The sequence below is a fragment of the Triturus cristatus genome, chromosome 9 (assembly GCF_964204655.1).
Source record: "Triturus cristatus chromosome 9, aTriCri1.1, whole genome shotgun sequence".
Lineage (NCBI taxonomy): Eukaryota > Metazoa > Chordata > Amphibia > Caudata > Salamandridae > Triturus > Triturus cristatus.
In genome coordinates this window covers 839,103,764-839,120,717 of record NC_140592.1, presented here as the reverse complement: position 1 = coordinate 839,120,717, position 16,954 = coordinate 839,103,764, and the positions used below count along the sequence as shown (strand labels likewise).

General features: G+C 45.8%; 1 protein-coding gene across 1 annotated transcript in view; it reads left to right on the top strand.

The window, feature by feature from the left end:
* TDRD9 (tudor domain containing 9) overlaps positions 1-16,954 on the top strand; it is a 2,714,501-nt gene that overhangs the window by 1,512,430 nt on the left and 1,185,117 nt on the right. The window contains exon 24 of the mRNA XM_085626273.1: positions 14,238-14,408. Coding sequence (XP_085482399.1) covers positions 14,238-14,408 — 171 coding nt within the window. The remainder of the gene's footprint in view (positions 1-14,237; positions 14,409-16,954) is intronic.

Here is a 16,954-nt window from a genome sequence, read left to right as displayed (position 1 = left end):
CCATAAAGGATTTTTGGAGGTACACTCAAGGACCATGTAGGAAGGTAAAATCCTCCTGGCATGGAAAATCCTCCTGGCATGGTTACCCCCCTTTTTGCCTGATGTGTGTGTTTTGGACTAGTCTGACTGAGATCCTGCTAATCAGGACCCCAGTCATTGTGCTCTCTCCCTAAATTGGACTATGGTAAGTACTTTGGTATCTTCCTAATTGGCTACTGGTGTACCCTTCTAAGTCCCTCGTATATGGTACTAAAGTTCCCAGGGCATAGGTACACCTGGGGTTTCCCCTGGGCTGCAGCATGTATACTGCCACCCAGGACAGACCACTCAAACTGTGACTACAGGCCTGCCATTGCAGCCTGTGTAAACTGGTTCCAGCACTACTAATGACAGATATAGGTTTCCTTATATCTGAGATCACTGCACCTAAAACCTATAAGTCACCTCTAAGTCAGGCCTTCAAATCCTGAAGGCAGAGTGCTAGGTTATAAGTGTGAGGTTGCCCGGCAAACCCATGAGTCGATTCTCCCGGCTTGCGGGTAAGTGTGGTCAGGCAATTTTTAGTAGGCGTCAGGTCTATTCCAAGATGTCCAACTAAATATTGGCTTCACCGAAACCGGTCATGTTTGGTAGCAAGTATGTTGGAATCCTACCCCAATACCGATTCCAGTGTTGGATGTAGGATCCCATGTACCTGTATTCCCGGTACCAGCCTTTCAGGGTCTAACAGAAAGCTAGTACTGCTGCCGACCACAGACATGATTATGCTCTCATGCTGCTGAGCCAGACTCGAGCAGGGTTAGGTAGAATAATAGGTTTCCTGTCACGGGGAGGTGTCCCACCTCCCAGACAGGACTTAGTGTATAGGGGTGGGGTGGGGGCCCTTGCCAGTGCCACCAGACTGCTTTGAAGGGCTCATTTGGTGCCCTCCTTGCATACTCCAGTTGGAACCAGTTCAGGGAGCCATTGGCTCCCGCTCCGGCGCAAAACTTGACAAAGGACATTGGAGTATTCTCCCCTCAGTCCAGCCCCTACTCTGGGAGGGATCCCTGAATCCTCCCAACCCTTTCCCTAGGGTACTTAATGGCTTACTTGTGGGTGGCTCTATAGATTCGTCATGGGACAAGATTCAGATCCAGAACCACTACTGCTCCTACCGTCTGGGTACTTTAGAAATGGTTCCCAAAGTGAAGTCTAAGGAAGACTGCACCTGGGAAGACTCCTGTTGCTCCTAGTCTTGTCGTCCTGGCAGTCTTCTGCATCTTTCGTGCTTCATCCAGGTTATTTAAGCATCAAAGACACCTGCAGGATTCTCCCGTGGAGTGAAGGAGTCCCTCCCCTGCATTTGCAGGCACCGCAACAAAGCTGACTGGTCTGCTGCTCCTGAGCTCCCAAGGTCTTCGAAAGGTTCAGGAGCACAGGTGGTGGTTCTGCAGCTCCCTCGAGACCTGCACTGTCTTCACAGCAAGTTCGAAGCCAGTATCCCTCGTTGTAACCGCTGGAGAAGTTCCCCTGTGTATTGCATCGACTTGCCATTGTTGACTCTCTTGTCCAGAGATCTTGGGCTGCATCCTTGATGAACTGCTGAAGGTCCTTTGCGACTCCTGTGCCTTCGGCCTGTGGGTCCTCCTGAGGGTCTTCTTTGGTTTCAGTGGGCTCCCCTGCTTGCTCGGGGCTTGCTCTGACTCTCCTGCACTTGGTGAGTCCCTTGGACGTTGCTGGTCCCGACACTGCACCTTCTTTGCGTTCCTATTCTGTTGCTGCTGCCACGGCTTGTTGGTTCTCCAACAGGACATGACCCCCTTGTTCTCGACTTCCGACGTGGAACTGCTCGTGAACGGCGCCTGGTCCTCACAGCTGCAGAGACCAGGTCACTGTCAACATTCCTGCATCTTCTGTCATTGGTGGTCGTTGATCGTACGTGCCTCCTGGTCACTTCCAAGTGGCATAGACTCTGTGCCCTCTGCTCGCAGGTACTCCTCTTCAAAAATCCATCCTTGGATTCCACCGGACTCTTTTTCCTTTTTCGCCAGTGGAATCATCACTGAAGTCCTCCCTTGTGGTCTATGGTGGTTTCCGACTTCCCTTTGCACCTATGCTCCTGGCTTCCCTAGTGTAGGTATCCTTGTTCCTGGGGTATCCATGGACGGGAAGACTCTTCAACCTTCCATCTTCCACGGGGTTTCCGCAGGGTCCTCTTGGAAGGGTCTTTATTCCTCAAAACTGCAACCACAAATTCCCCATTGACTTGCATTGAATACATGACCATGTTTCCAAGCTTCACACAGCCCCCATGGGGTTCTGAGTATTTACCATGGGTGGTTCCTTGCGTCGCCGACTCTTCTAAGCCTCCTGTTCAAGTCTCGACATTGGTCGTGGTTCGCATTCCACTTTATTAGTATATGGTTTGGTCCCCCTGGAGACCACTGTGTATTTGTGCTACTTACCTGTTCTATTGTTGAAATATTGTGTGTATTATGTTTATATCTCCGGGTAGAAGATATAACAATGTACTAGTAAGTGTGTATAACTACAATGTGTGGTTCTTTTTCACATAACCTACACTATATGATTAGTTCTGGTAAAACAAGCTGCTTAACACTCCTGGATTAAGCCTGAAGGCCTCTCTCCACAGCTACCACTTAGAGAGCTTTCTAAGGTTGTCTAAGAGCACTAACATCACCATAAGGGTTGTCTGGATTAGTGCACGGTGCTTCACTTCACTAAGTGTGCACAATACACTAAGCCAGCCTCCTACAATGATGAAATCCAAAATTTCTAATTGCGACTTCTAGACGAAAATTCCTTAGATTAGAATATTCCCTGGCATTAGGCTGGATCCTGACAATCCTAAGCATTACCTCTGTACGTCAGTAAGTATCATTGCTCAATTAGTCTTAATTTAAACCAGAAGTGTTGTGCATGGTGCCGATATAGGTGGCACCCCAAAGTGCTGACATCCATTATTTTCTTTCTGCTCCATCAGCGCACATCAGGAGAGTGCTACCTCAGTCCTTTTTTGGACTGCCTTTTTTGACAAAATTATTTTTGAGCTAAGCTCCCAGTTTACTTTGGGAATGTCGTATAAATATTCTGTGGGGTTTGAACCCTGTGGATCCTGTAACAGGCAGATGTCTTTGACAGACAGTTTCCTTGCTTGCTAATGGTGCCTGGAGCCGGGCCACAACTCCAAGGCCTGTCCAGACTGTCAAGCAATGAACCCCAAGGTATTCCAGCAGCATGTCCTGAACCTCCTGGTCACCTGACACCAGACAGCTCCGCACTGCTCCCGGTCCTCAGGAAGGTCCCCGACCCGCTTTTGGAGTTGTTCCCGCTGGTTCTTGTCTCGCTTCAAATCGTTGGGTAAGTCCCATAAAGAAATAGAAATTTAAGAAGTGGAAGCTCCCTTTGACCTTGTCACACCGGTCCATGTCATCGACGTGAGGTGAGCAACGCTACAATTCTAGATCCCGCTCCACAAGTTAGCCATGCAGCCTGAGTCTGGTTCGACCCCATGCCTCTCAGAGTATTCTGGAGCCGGAGTGGTCCCTGACCAACTTAAAGAATTTTATGAGGACATGCACCACATATTTGGATGCGCTGACCCCTCCAGAGGGCCTTTATACCCCAAGGGTTCGGTATGTACCTCAACTGGATTCCAGTTGGCAGGTTTGCTCTCGGCACCAGTTTGGCCCTTTGGATCTGTTCCTGAATCCGTATTGGCTCCTGTCAAGATTTCACGGTCTTCCTCAAAGTCCGTTCCAGTATTGCCATTTCTGGCGCAGCTGACCCCATTGTTATACTCCACTGCGGTATAGAGCTGGACTACCTTCGTCTGACATAGACTCCGACCAGACCGAGAACGTCCTGGTCAAGGCTGTGCCTGCCTTTACTTACAGATCCTTACAGATGTGATTGGTGTGCATCTGAGGATTCCTATGGTTATCTTGACCCTCTGGAAGAGCCCTTTGCCAAGGATACTTGGTATTAGGAGCTGGCAGATGCCAGTGGTCTGAACACCTCTCCCGACAGTGGCCTAGTCTCTCCTATTGAGGTTATGGAGGAAGGGTCTTCGTTTGCCAAAAGGAATACAGTCAATGTAGCTTCTACTCTCTTCAAACAGCTTACAAATTATAATGAAATTGATAGATCACCAAGGAGTCACTACATATATTTGTCAGCCATGACCTATGGTCCACGCCTCAACAGTCTCCATCTGCATGTGTGTGTACTCGACCACAGCTTTTGTGATTGTGAATATTACTTCACTTTTAATAGCAATCTGGACCAGTGTGTTAGTCTACGTAGTTGCATACAGAAAGGGTGCGTGCTATGTGGCTTTTGACACCCTTGTTCTGTGATATTGATAAAGTGGCAAAGATCGTGGACCTTTTCAAGGGCAACGAAGTGGCTGCTCTGGATTCTGATAAAGAAGCGACCAGGGAGTCGTCGGGCCGGCACTGTTCCCTAGATACCTTTCCCATTTTCACGGATCTGACTTTTGATACAATGGCTTATAGTATCTCCTCTGGCTCACCCCTTGACCCCTTGCCTCAGAAGGTGTGAAAGTCTTACGGCCACTTGACCTTTCCTTGGCTGCGTCGGATCTGCAACCAATCTCTGGAAGAGGGTTTATTCCCAGAGGGCTGGAAACAGGCGGTGGTCTCTCCCCTTATTAAAAAACCCACCCTTGATCCAACTAACCCGGTTAGTTTCCGGCATATTTCTCTCCTTCCTTTTCCTATTAAAATCCTGGAAAAGGCCGTGAGTAGATTCCTTTCAGATTATTTAGAGGAACATCACCTGCTGGACAGGGACCAGTTCGGCTTCCGTCCCGGTCACGGGACAGAATCAGCCCTGGTTACCATGATGGACAACATGCGAATGCGGGCTGACAACGGGAGCACCGCTGTTTTGGTGCTCCTGGATATGTCAGCCGCATTCGACACAGTGAATCATTCAATCTTGCTGGAACGTCTGGAGGAAATTGGGGTGAGGGGTCGGGCACTGCAGTGGCTCCGCTCCTATTTGGAGGGAAGATATCAAGTGGTGACCCTGGGGTCATTCTCCTCTGAAAAAACCCCGTAGCTTTTGAAGTACCGCAGGGCTCTAGCATCAGCCCCATCTATTTAACATATACCTACAGCCACTTTTTTCGATCATCAAGGCGTTTGGGGTTACGCAGATGATACGCAATTGGCGTTCTCACTGGAAGGAAAACAGGCGGTTCCCCTAGAACAATTTAAAAACTGCATGAGTCTGACTATAGACTGACTATAGACTGGCTACGGAGAAACTGCCTGCAGTTCAATGGAGAAAAAACTGAGCTATTGTATTACTCGCCGATCAGGCAGATTCAACATTCGCCGGTGGATCTCAGGCTTGCTCCGGATGAGGCTCCACTGGCCCCAGCTAATACAATACGTAACCTCGGTTTTCTGTTTGATAGTAATCTCCAGTTGAACTCGCAGGCAAATAAGACAGCCAGCGTATGTTTTGGGCTACTACGCCTTTACGCCTTTACGCCGAATCTTTCCGCTTTTGCCCGAAGACACACGTAGTATGGTCGTAAGGAGCACGGTACTAAGCAGAATGGATTACTGTAACTCCTTGTATTTAGGAGCCCCCCAATACATTCTGCAGGGGCTACAGAGAGTTCAGTCAGCTGCAGCGAAGCTGGCGCTAAATCGTAAGCGCGACTCTTCTTCTACACTGGCTGCCAGTTAGAGAAAGGGCTCTCTTTAAATCCCTCTGTTTTTTCTATAAAGCAATACACGGGATGGGCCCGGTCCCTCTTCAGGAAAGATTTGTACGGTATTTTCCCCCGAGACAGCTGCGTTCCTCCAACGCTAACTTGCCGGCACAACCCAGATTCAAACAGACAAGGATGGGTGGGAGGGCTTTCGGTGTGGTGGGTGCTCGGATGTGGAACGAGCTCCCATTGCGGATTAGACAGGTGGACTCCTTAATGGAATTCAGGAAGAGCCTTAACACCTGGCTCTTCCCAGCAGCGTGACGGCCCCCAACCTGCCTTCTCCCTCAGCACTGGTGATACCCGTCTTGTCAGAGTGCCAGGATACCCATAGGGTGATAGTTTGCGCTATACAAATACCATTACAATACAATACAATACAATATTACTTTATCTGCTACCAATGTAGGGATTTTGGTGCTGGTGTTATTGGTTCCAGCACAATAAGCTGGTTATGAACTGGACTTAGTGATTCTGAACCCTTTGGAGCTTAGAAAGTGACAGTGAAAAAATGAACTTTGGAAATTACCTCAACAAGAATCAGAGTGGTTCTTTCAGTGGCTGATGATAGTGTTCTAGGGATGTGTGGCATAGGAGCAATCCAAGATGATGGAGGCAATTTATGGTAGTTGTTTTACTCGAGTTACAAAAGTAAAGTCACTCTCTAAAAGTAACTCCTAGGAGTTCTCTGACAGTACAAATATGAAGAAAGTGTTTAGGATTGGGTCCCAATATGTCTACCCAGTGGAGATTTTGTGTATACTAGGCCATAAGTGGAATTTCACACAAAAAACCCTATCAAAAGATTGTAAAAGTCTGATGGATAGTTCTTACCACAGATTCCTCACCTTGTGAATATTCCCCAGGCATCAGACTGAATCCGTAAACTTCAAAGCATTACTCCTGGGTACCGGTAGGTGGCAACGTGCAGCACCACACTGCCATTGTTCTGCTCTGGCAGTGAAGAGCGGAGCCGCATATAAGCATCACCTATGCATCTTGACGTCAATTCTTTTCTTTCCACACCTTCAGATGTGGATCCAATACTACTCTTTAATCTTTTAACAAGTTTTTCCCATATTTTTTGCAGTGTGCCAGCAATGTCTGCTTTCAAAACAAGAATGCTTAAGCCATGTAGACACCGTTGCAAGCAGATGTCTGAGACAGATCCCCACTAGGTATGCCTGGGATCAGGATAAAACATATAAGGTCATATTGGATAGTGAGGCGAAACTTCAACAAACACTGATTCCACTCCGTGATCCGTCAAAGCTAAAAGAACGGTCCTGTTTCCAAAATCATTCCTGCTGGAGATCTTTGTCACAGTCAAAATATTTGTCTAAGCCTAAAAAGAAACCTAAGAAATCCAAAGGGGACTCAACCCCTTCCCACTACTTTTGAGCTCCAGAGAAGGCGCTAAAGCTTCAACCTGCCACTCAGTCTTGGTCCTGTTTTCATTCGGAGCCAACTCCAAACATGGTCTCGATGCACCCTTGAATTTGAGGGTCCGGTGGCGATATCGCAGCTAGGTGAGGAATTTCATAAGGCCCTGCTCCTGATCTTCAGCACTTTACTGGTTACCTCTGGCACAACTTTAGGTGCCAAGGATTCGTTAGGACCTCCAGTTAAACTTCCACAGGCTGGTCCACCCTTGGTGCAATCTGTGCCCTCCAAACTGCTTCCGGATCTGCACCGTTCCCAGTGCTGACTTCTGTCTCTGTTCTATCCTCAGTGTGTGTTCCTTTTGGATTTACGCCAATGTAGATATTGCTGGAGGGAGGGGCTCAATCTGACCTGTTCTGACTCCGGGCTGAAGTCAACCCAACCTTAATTGAGACTTCTAACATTGAAAACAGTCCTTCTCATTGCCATAACATCAGCTTGGCGTGTGAGCGAGCTGCAGGCCCTTTCTCACAACCCACCTTATACCACATTCCTCCCAGATAAGTTGTTGCTGAGGACCCAAGCAGCTTTTCTGCGAAAGTGGTCACTCCATTTCAGGCAGGCTATCATTCTAGAATTCTGTGCCCCACTTCATCTTATGGAGGAAGGGAGAGACTCCATAGTTTGGGCCCTAAGAGAGCATAAAAGTTTTATATAGATTGCACCCAAAAACATTAGGTAGACAATAAACTGTTTGTGAGGTTCTCCTGGTAAAAGAAGGGGAAGGCAGTGCAAAAAAAGACCAACTCTCATCTCTTTATGTGCTATGCACTGACTAAGAAGCAGACGCCAGTAGACTTTCAGACTCCTTCTACAAGAGCCAAAGCTGCTACCCCATTGCTGGCACTACTGCTTCGAAAATCAGGTCCTTCTAGAGGTGTATTTTGTCCACTCAGTCCTACAGGACGTTTTGCTCTGAGCCAGTTCAAAGACCCACCACCTGGGGAAGTACTGCTGTGATTTCTATTCATAAGACAAGTAATCTGTGGTTAGAAGTATCCATCAGAAAAACAAGTTATTAACCTTTGGTAATGATCTCTCTGGTGGATACTCTATCCAGCCGCACATTACGCACTGACCTTCCTGCCTCTCTGTTCTGTGAGCCGACTCTTTTTCCATATAAAAAGGTCCCATTGTAGAAATCTGCACACTGGTCTGGTAATCTGCCAATAGGCTCTGTGTCTGAGGCCACAGACAGCCTGAGAAAGCAAATACTGGCTGCATTCTTGACTGGAGAAGAATGACGACAGCCCAGATCTGCATGATTCCACATGATACCACCTAATGGTACGCAGGAGTACTTATTTGAAGTTTCCTGATCCAGCCACACTCTTGGAGAATATTCACAAAGTGAAGAATCCACAGTTAAACAGAGATTCCCCCAGAAAGATGTAAATCGAAGGTAAATAGCTTGTTCTTTGAATCATTTAGTATGCAACATACAGCAGGCAGATCGCTTGGTGCTAGTCCTAAGCTCCCTCCTGCGTGATGAAGTTAGGTGGGTGTTTTCTACATACTTGTAGATGCTCTTATCTTAGTCTTTGATGATATGGGCCACAGGAGTCCTGTAGCTAATAAATGGCATTGGTGAGCGTGTTGATTCCGGAGTGATGCTTCAGGTGTTGCTGTTGGTTTTTGGAGAACCTGCTCTGATGTTCACTATGGTTCTTTCACAAAACTGGCAGCAAGGAAGCATGACCTTACTGGAGGGTTTCCACATTGCAGAATGGTTTCTAGAAGATCTGGTGGGGTGTTTTAAACTGCAACCCCATCCAAGATGGGCACTAATGAATTATGAAATTTGGTACTGTTGTTCGAGGGCAACTCATGATCATAGTTTGACGTAGCTGGACAAATCTGCAATCTAGACTACAGTCTAAATCTGTTTTTTGTTGTTTTTTCCTGTACAGTGCAGTCTTGTCAATTGCCCTTTTCAGGTTTGGTCACCTGATAAACAGTTGTGGCTAGGTTCATTCTGTTACTACGCCGCTCTTTTGTCTGCGATGAGAGGTTAAAGAGTACACTTTAGAATGTGTCATAAACTACATTGGCATCACACTAAAGGCCATCTCACTTCCTGAGAATTGTCTTGGTCGCAATCATCTGGGAGCTAGGATTTCTTTGTTTCACTCCATTTTTGTCCCCGCTATTTAATTTGATTAAGATGTTAGTACTGTTTGTACATGGTGGTTGAGATTTGATAGGGATAGCCATGCCTTGGTGTGAGGAAATGTGGTTTATTATATGGTATGGTTGTGCGAACTTATTGTGTAATAAACTGACAACCCTGTCTTGGGTTCAGTCAGGCTCATTTGTCATCCCTTAACTAAACCCTGGATAATCGTGGCTTTGAGTAGTCAGGCTTAAACAAAGGAATAATTCTAAAGTAGTAAAATAGCACCAAAACAATTGAATAAGAAAGAAACATGACTCTCACAAAATCCAACACCAATTTATGATGGTAGACTTTAGTTTTATGAATTTATAGACACCAAAGTGAACAAGATCCTCCACAGGATGAAAAAAAAATCACAGCTTTTCACTCAATCACAAACAAGTATTGATAAGTTCTTCAAAGAAAACTTGCATCAAAGTTGAATGCGGTCACTTAAGGTTACTTTGGGCAACAAACTTTGGCAGGGAGCAGGTCAGGACGACTAACCAGCACTAACAGGAGATTTACCTCAACAAGAAGGTAGTCTCCAGCCCAGTTCCAGCATCCCTGGCAACTAGCCATAGGTTCCAATGGCATGGTCCTGATGCAAGGGATAGCGGATGCTGAAGATGCTTGAGGATGCTGTAATTGATGCTCCAGTTGACTGGGATATTTCTGGGACCACTCCTCAGTCCATGAACATGATGGGGCCACTTTGGCCAGAGAGATTGATGTTGTAACGTCCAGATGGAGTTCAGCACTGAACCAGTTGCCACTGGTCTCCTGCTACGACGATACCAGGGGTTCCCTTCTCCTGATGATAGCTTGCCCTCTCAGCAACCAAACTGATCTCTGATGACTCCCCTGGTCCAGCAGACTTGGTAGCAACTTTCTAAACTTTTGTGGCCCTTGTGCTGCTGCAGGATGTCAGCCAGTTGACTCTTGGAGTCATCTGTTCTGTCTGGGGCTCGGGACAACTTTTCCTCGAGCCAGGCACCGCAGGTACAGACCTCTCTTCACTAGCCCAAGGAGCAGCTGCTGCAGTCCAATCTTCGGTGCAGTGTCTCTTTGCTGGTTCCAAGGTGAGCAGGGCAGTCCTTGTTCTGTCCTCTCTCCAGTACAGAAGTACAGACATGATCTGTGGTATGGGGACCAGTGGTACCACTCTTATGCCAAGAAGGTGCCCTTATGGTAGGCAGTGGTTACTAACAATGGGCTACTTGGGTCTGTCCCACCAGATGACAACTTCCAGTGAAGTGTGGCTTCTAGGTATCCCGGGCAGGATAACCCACCACAGGAGTGTGGTTATCTCTGGGCAACAAATTCACGAGAAAACCAGTCTGATTATTGTCCCGGAGACACCCCTGTCAACCTAAGCAAAGGAAAAACCCCTGTTCGCATGAGCTTGCCATTTGCCATTCAAAAGTTGCTTTCCCTTTTAAGCTCATCTTTTGGACTCACACCCTGTATGGCCTTTGTGTCAGGAGGAGATAACATCTCCTTGCCGGCAGGCCCTTTGTAGGCTTTCCGGGGAGTCATTCACACTTCTCCCCAGTAAGCTGTTCTGAAGACAGTCCTTTGTGTGCCCTGGAAAACCTTGACAACAAAGTGGCAACTTACTGAAGTTTCACTTTGCCCACCAGTGAAATTATATTTGATTTAACCATCAAATCTGATTTCATGCATTGGTTCTTTCAATACCTTGAAGTACCAACCTTAGTAGTCCCATTCAGAAGTTAGCAGGGTTAAGAGGTCAGCCTGTAACCTGCACTCACCAATGTGGCTACTAGCCTTTCAACAGGGCAAACAACAATGTTGGTTTTTACTTGAGGACTTTAAAACATGGAGCTACAGGTCCAACCTTTTAATATAAGGCACCTTCCTTTAGGGCTCAATAGGCCTGTTGTAGGGATGACTTTCAAATATTTAAAACGGAAGGCTTAGGCTTTTCCATGGCTTTAAACAGGAAAGTCGAGCTAGCAGGTTAAAACTACTCTGCTAGCCAGCAGTGGCAGGCTGGAAGCCATGGTTTTTCTTAGTCATCCTCAGGGTGGCACAATAAGTGCTGCACTACGTGGGGGACACTTTGATATACAGGCCCTGGGTGCCCATTTTATCAACCTACCTCTAAGTGAACTTATGCCGATTGGGTGGTAGCTAATTAAAAATGCACATTTTAAAGGTTCAGAGCAATGCCACTGAGTCCACATTAGCTGGGCTCAAGGCATTTCAGAGTCGTTGCACCAGTGATTAGTAGTGAAAATGGGGGCACAAAGTGTGGCTGGACCTGCAAAAGCCTATTTCCTCACACGTGGTTGCGCACATCTATGTGTTGTGTCTGAGTAGGTGTCTGACATGGGCAGGCAAGTGATGGGTGCTTATAGTTCTGTTGAGTTGTTGTGCAACATTTACTAGTCAATTCTAATGAGTATTCCGGTTGGGAGGGCTTTTTGCCATTGGTTTTATTGCAGACCTCTCTTGTATAGTAAAGTTAGGTGAGGCTGTAATCCATCCAAAAGAGTGGAAATAATTGAAAACTTTCCGCTTCTAAATCATTGAGACGTCGAGGTCAATGTTGTTTTTGTTTGAGTGCATTTACTGCTCCAAAATCTTGGTGTAGTTCAGGTTGCGGATATCACAATTCCTTGGGTGTATATTTTGGAAACATCGTAAGCCCATTAGTCCCCATCAATAAAGCCCTCTGTAGAAGTCAAGTATGCTTTTTTCTAAATTAAAAAAAATGCAATTTGGGAGGTTGGTCTAAAGTTGCATGTATGAAGTAGGTTTTATTCTGCAAATATTTGGAGATTGTGTGCTGCACTAGGATAATATGTATGAATCAACCAGTTTGGTGGGTTCTCTGCCTTCCTTTCTCTAAGATGTTCTTGGTTTGGATCTTGATAATTTTTGTCAAGAGGAAATTGAGATCAGTCTCAAATGTTTCATTCATTCATGTTTCAAACAGTGCCATCATATGCATAGAAGTGTCAGTAATCAGCACATAACTAGGTACAGTGTTTCAGTATCAGATCTAGCATGTACGAGCACACTCGCAAAGCGAATTTGTGTTGGGGTGCCTGAATAGGGTTTTTACTTAACACTTTCTTAGTTCTTGTGGGTGGCATGGTAGTTGATTGTGAGAGTTTAAAGTGCAGTAGTTAAGTCAGCAAGGCTGCGTGGACAAGCTTGATTTCTTGCTGTTGTATTTTTGCTTATGGGTATCCAGGCTGTCCCTTTGGCTGCAAAAGGTTTCACTGACTGGTTGGGTACCGTGTTGCTGTAGGTAAGGTAAGTCTGCTACCAGACTGACTGTCAATGTGTTTTTTTTGTCACGCACTAAACAGCAACCACAGCAGGCTGATGCAGTTGCCACAACTTTCCCAATTATGTGGTTTAGTTCTTTGTCACCCATGGTCTCTTTCTACTGGTTTTGTGACTCTCGCGTTCATGTTCCTCAATGGTCACATGACCTCCTCTTTAGCCACATCTCCATTTTTGCATAACTACAGCCCTTCCGAGGCATTGCTGGCAACCACATATCCATTTTCTCATGTAGATTGCTAATGTATTTAAAGGTGGTTATTTGGTCCCTACTTTGTCTAGTTTTCTCAAGCTTGACACACCCACGCTTTCTTGATTGTATTTCTTTCAGTTATGAGGCTCTACCGTAGTGTCTTTTCTAGTTGTTGCCATGTTCAATCCCTGCTCAAAGGCGACCACCATCAGTTCTTCTTTAGGTATCTTCTGTTGCCCTGACATGTGTTCATCTATAAACAACTGTTTGTAAAGCAGGTACCCCATGAAAGCAATAAATTCCTTCCCAGTCAAATCATGAGCTCTGGCAACTTATCAGTACATGGAGAAGGGTGATTGCAATGAATAGTTCATGATGATGCTCTATCTCTTGTCTTAACCAGCATCCATCTTTTTTTGCCGGATGCAGTCACGCAGGTCTGGGGTTCAGTGACAACATTCAGCTGTCAATTGTCTCTTTTCTGTTGCTGTCTGCTATTTGTCACAGTTGGAGCAAGACCCACAGGCTCCGAGGTAGATATTAAGCCGCTGTCCATCTGTTGCGATCTTTACATTGCACTGCTGTTGAAACTGAGTTGGAGTGCTGGTGGAGGAGAAGAGAAGACTCATTTAATTTTACCTCTACAATCATCTCTCCCAGTATCTAGACAATTGATAATACCAATTGATTTTTATAATCTGATCTTGATCTCCATCAGTGCAGAACAATTCCAGAAGCCAAAGTCTACCAGGATTATCTCAGAGACCCGACTCCTTTGAAATAAGGTTTGCTCCAAACTACCTGCCCACCCACTTTAGCATCTTTATCTACAATTAATTTATATTTTTAGAAAATAGATAGCAACTCATTCCCGCTGTTTGGTGAACTGCTTACCTATGGAGCCTGGGTTTAGGTGCTCTTAAAGAATATCGACAGTGCCTCTGCTTGCTGTGGCGTTTACTGCTAACATATTCACTGAAGTTGTGGTTTATTCTCTGCAGTTGATCTCTTTTCACAAGGCATTTGATGCTTCAATATTGGTCCTTGCGGAAACACGCATGCTGATTCAAAATTGAGATACATAAGAGGCAAAGATGTTTTAAGGTTGCTTTTTTTGCTTTTGATGAGGTGATCCGATAAGTTTGTCCAAGGTATCGTCATGGACATAGGGTTTCCAATTAGGTGACAATCAGAAACTACCTTAAGCTTTTCAGAAACACTATCAATTAGATTTGCTATTAACTCTTAAAAATGTATGGTATTTAGATATTTCAAGTGGATTTGTAAAGCAAATATCTAGTATTGGCAATGTTTGTTTTTTATACTCAATTAAGTTTTATGGCATTTTTCTTCTTCACATTTCGTTTTTACAGGGCCTTTGTGGAATTTTCACGCAACCCCACGGAGAGATTTAAAACTCTTACTGCAGTTTATATGTCACTTAAAATGTCCCAACTAAGAATGCCTCTTCAGTTGAATGTCCATTCTGCAGAGGAAATCGAAGGAAAATTTGAAGAAACTGTGACTGTGCTAAGACAAGCAAGGTATTTAACATAGTTGCTGGATAAAAATAGTGAAGTTTAATACAGTTTTTGTTTTTATGAATGGATGTCTTGTTGCTGGGTCTGTGAAATATTTATTTCTGATGGGTACTTCTACCAGCTGATTCCTCACTGTAGAACAATCCTCAAGTTCCAGTCTCAATCCGGAAAACATTTCTATAGCAGTGTACCTGCTGGTCACTTGGTGGCCCAGGTGACTCTACGCCGACTCCATCCCACTCCAAAAATGACACATTGGAGCCATGTGTAAGCACCACCCACCCTTACTTTCAACGCCTTCAGACGGAAATCTTGTCAGTTTTGCAACAACTTTTAACAACTTGACAGTGTGCTAGGCAACAATGTCCTCACCTAAAAAATAGTCTTGAAGGCATGCCAAGACTGCAGGAAGCAGATGTCAGCCACAGTCATGCACATGCACAGTCGTTTAGTGTTGTCTGGTCTTGGGACACAACTCTTAAGTCGTATGGCAAGTAATGCCCTCATGCACACACAGGTGATCTTAGACCGGGAAGAGAAGCTGTAAGTTGCTGCTTTAAAATAGGCCTTGCTCACATTCCCAAGTCATAGGCTCGCACTCGGTCTTGAGGCTGCTTACGCGACATTCAACATCATGCTTGAAGTCCTATGGTAAGTCAAAGGGCAAAGATCACTTTCCAGAGAAACTGTGCAAGGGCATCACAGTGTCACTCACACTCCATTGAGGTCTCTAGATATGGAACGGATTCCTCAGCTGATCCCCAGGCTCCCTGAATTTCATGGGCCACGGTCTACGTTCAGCAGATTGAGGCCATCAAGAAAGCCATACTGCAGATTTTCAGTGTGTTTTTGGCTCCCTCTGGTACGCCTTAGGGGCCCCATCCAGTTGTTACTGCTTGCAGGTCCAGAAGAAGCTGGACAACGTAGGAATTTTCCTGGTGGTGAAGGCCCTTGCAGGATCATTGAATGCCAGGGCGGATAAGCTCAGACATCTGCACCAAGCGGATCACTAGTGGCAGTTACCCCAGAGGTGGCACAGGTCTCTTCCATGTATGGAGAGAAGCTTAGCTCGATCTGTTCACCACTGCTGAGAATGTGCAATGTCAGCAGTCTCCAAGGTGTCTTTGAGATATGTTCTGCCTCAATGGGAATCCTGGACTCCGGTATGCCATTCTGCCGATACCACTTCTGCACCAAGTTCTCAAAACAATCAGGACCGACCGGGCTCAAGTTATCCTAGTGGCTTGGGGAGCTCATCTGAGGGAGGTGAAAATCAGGGGACTCTTATCTCAGGAGGAGCATTACCTACACATCTCTCTGCTTGAGTTGCGTCCTATTGATATGGCTATGAAGGTTCTCCAGATGTTCATCAAAGGGGGGCTGGTACAGACTCTCACGGACAACACCATTGCCATGTGGTACTGCAGTAAGCAAGGTGGGGTGTGTTCTTGTGTCAGGAAGTTCTGCACCTGTACATTTTCCTGATAGCATTTACCTAGCAGCATCCCAAAATGCCAGAGTGGGCGAACTCCGCAAGCTACGTCTGGCAGATAATGAGAGGCATTAGCATCCTGAGGTGGTGCAGGGCATCTTTCTACAGTGGGGAGAACCCTGGCTAGATCGTTTCACTACAGTCAAGAACACGCAGTGTCAAAAGCTTTGCATGTTGGAGTTTAAAAAAAAAACAACTCAGGATATGCATTTTGGACAGCTCCTATACACTTGTCCGCCCTGTCTCCCCTACCCTGAGTTCTGAAAAAGAGCAGAATCATCCAAGTCATCCTTGTAGCTCTGGATTGGGTCTATAGAGTGTGATACCAGGACCTTCTGAGTACGAGCATCTGTCCCCCGATAAGGCTGCCACTTTGCACAAACCTCATGTAGCCATAACATAGCAGGGGCCTCCACCTGAATCTGCTCACTGTTCACGTACATGCCTGTAGATTGAGCGGCAGCACTTGACTATATTTGGCCTGCTGCCTGAAGTGATGGGTGTCATTATTGACACCAGGCATGCTTCCCTGAACATTTCTGCCGGGCTATGGGACAACTTTGTGGTGTGGTATGGCGCCCGCAAAGCTGGCCCCTTAAAAGCATAGCTGTTGGACATCCTTTTGTTAGGTTTATCTTTGGCCCAGCAAGGCCTTGAAGTGGGAAGTATTAAAGGTTATTTGTCCACCCTTTCAGTTTTTCTATGTCCTTCTTCATCAGCTGTTGTGATGAGATTTATCAAAGGTTTGACACAAATGTCCCCTCCCAAACAGTTTGATTCTGATGAATACTTCTAACTGTAGATTCCTCACCTTGTGATTATCCCCAGCCAATAGTCTGGGTCCCGCAACTAAAGAAAAACACTGGGAGGTGCCACTCTGTAACTCTATGCCAACTCTTTTCTGCCCCAAAAGTGATGAACTGAGCCAAATATAAGAGTCACCCATATTTGCTGACGTGTGCTCCTTTCTTTACTCTCCTTCAGACTCATATATATGAAGCTCTGCTCTAGTTCTTCATCTCTGTAAGAGATTTGTTCTTCATTACTTTTTTCTCCA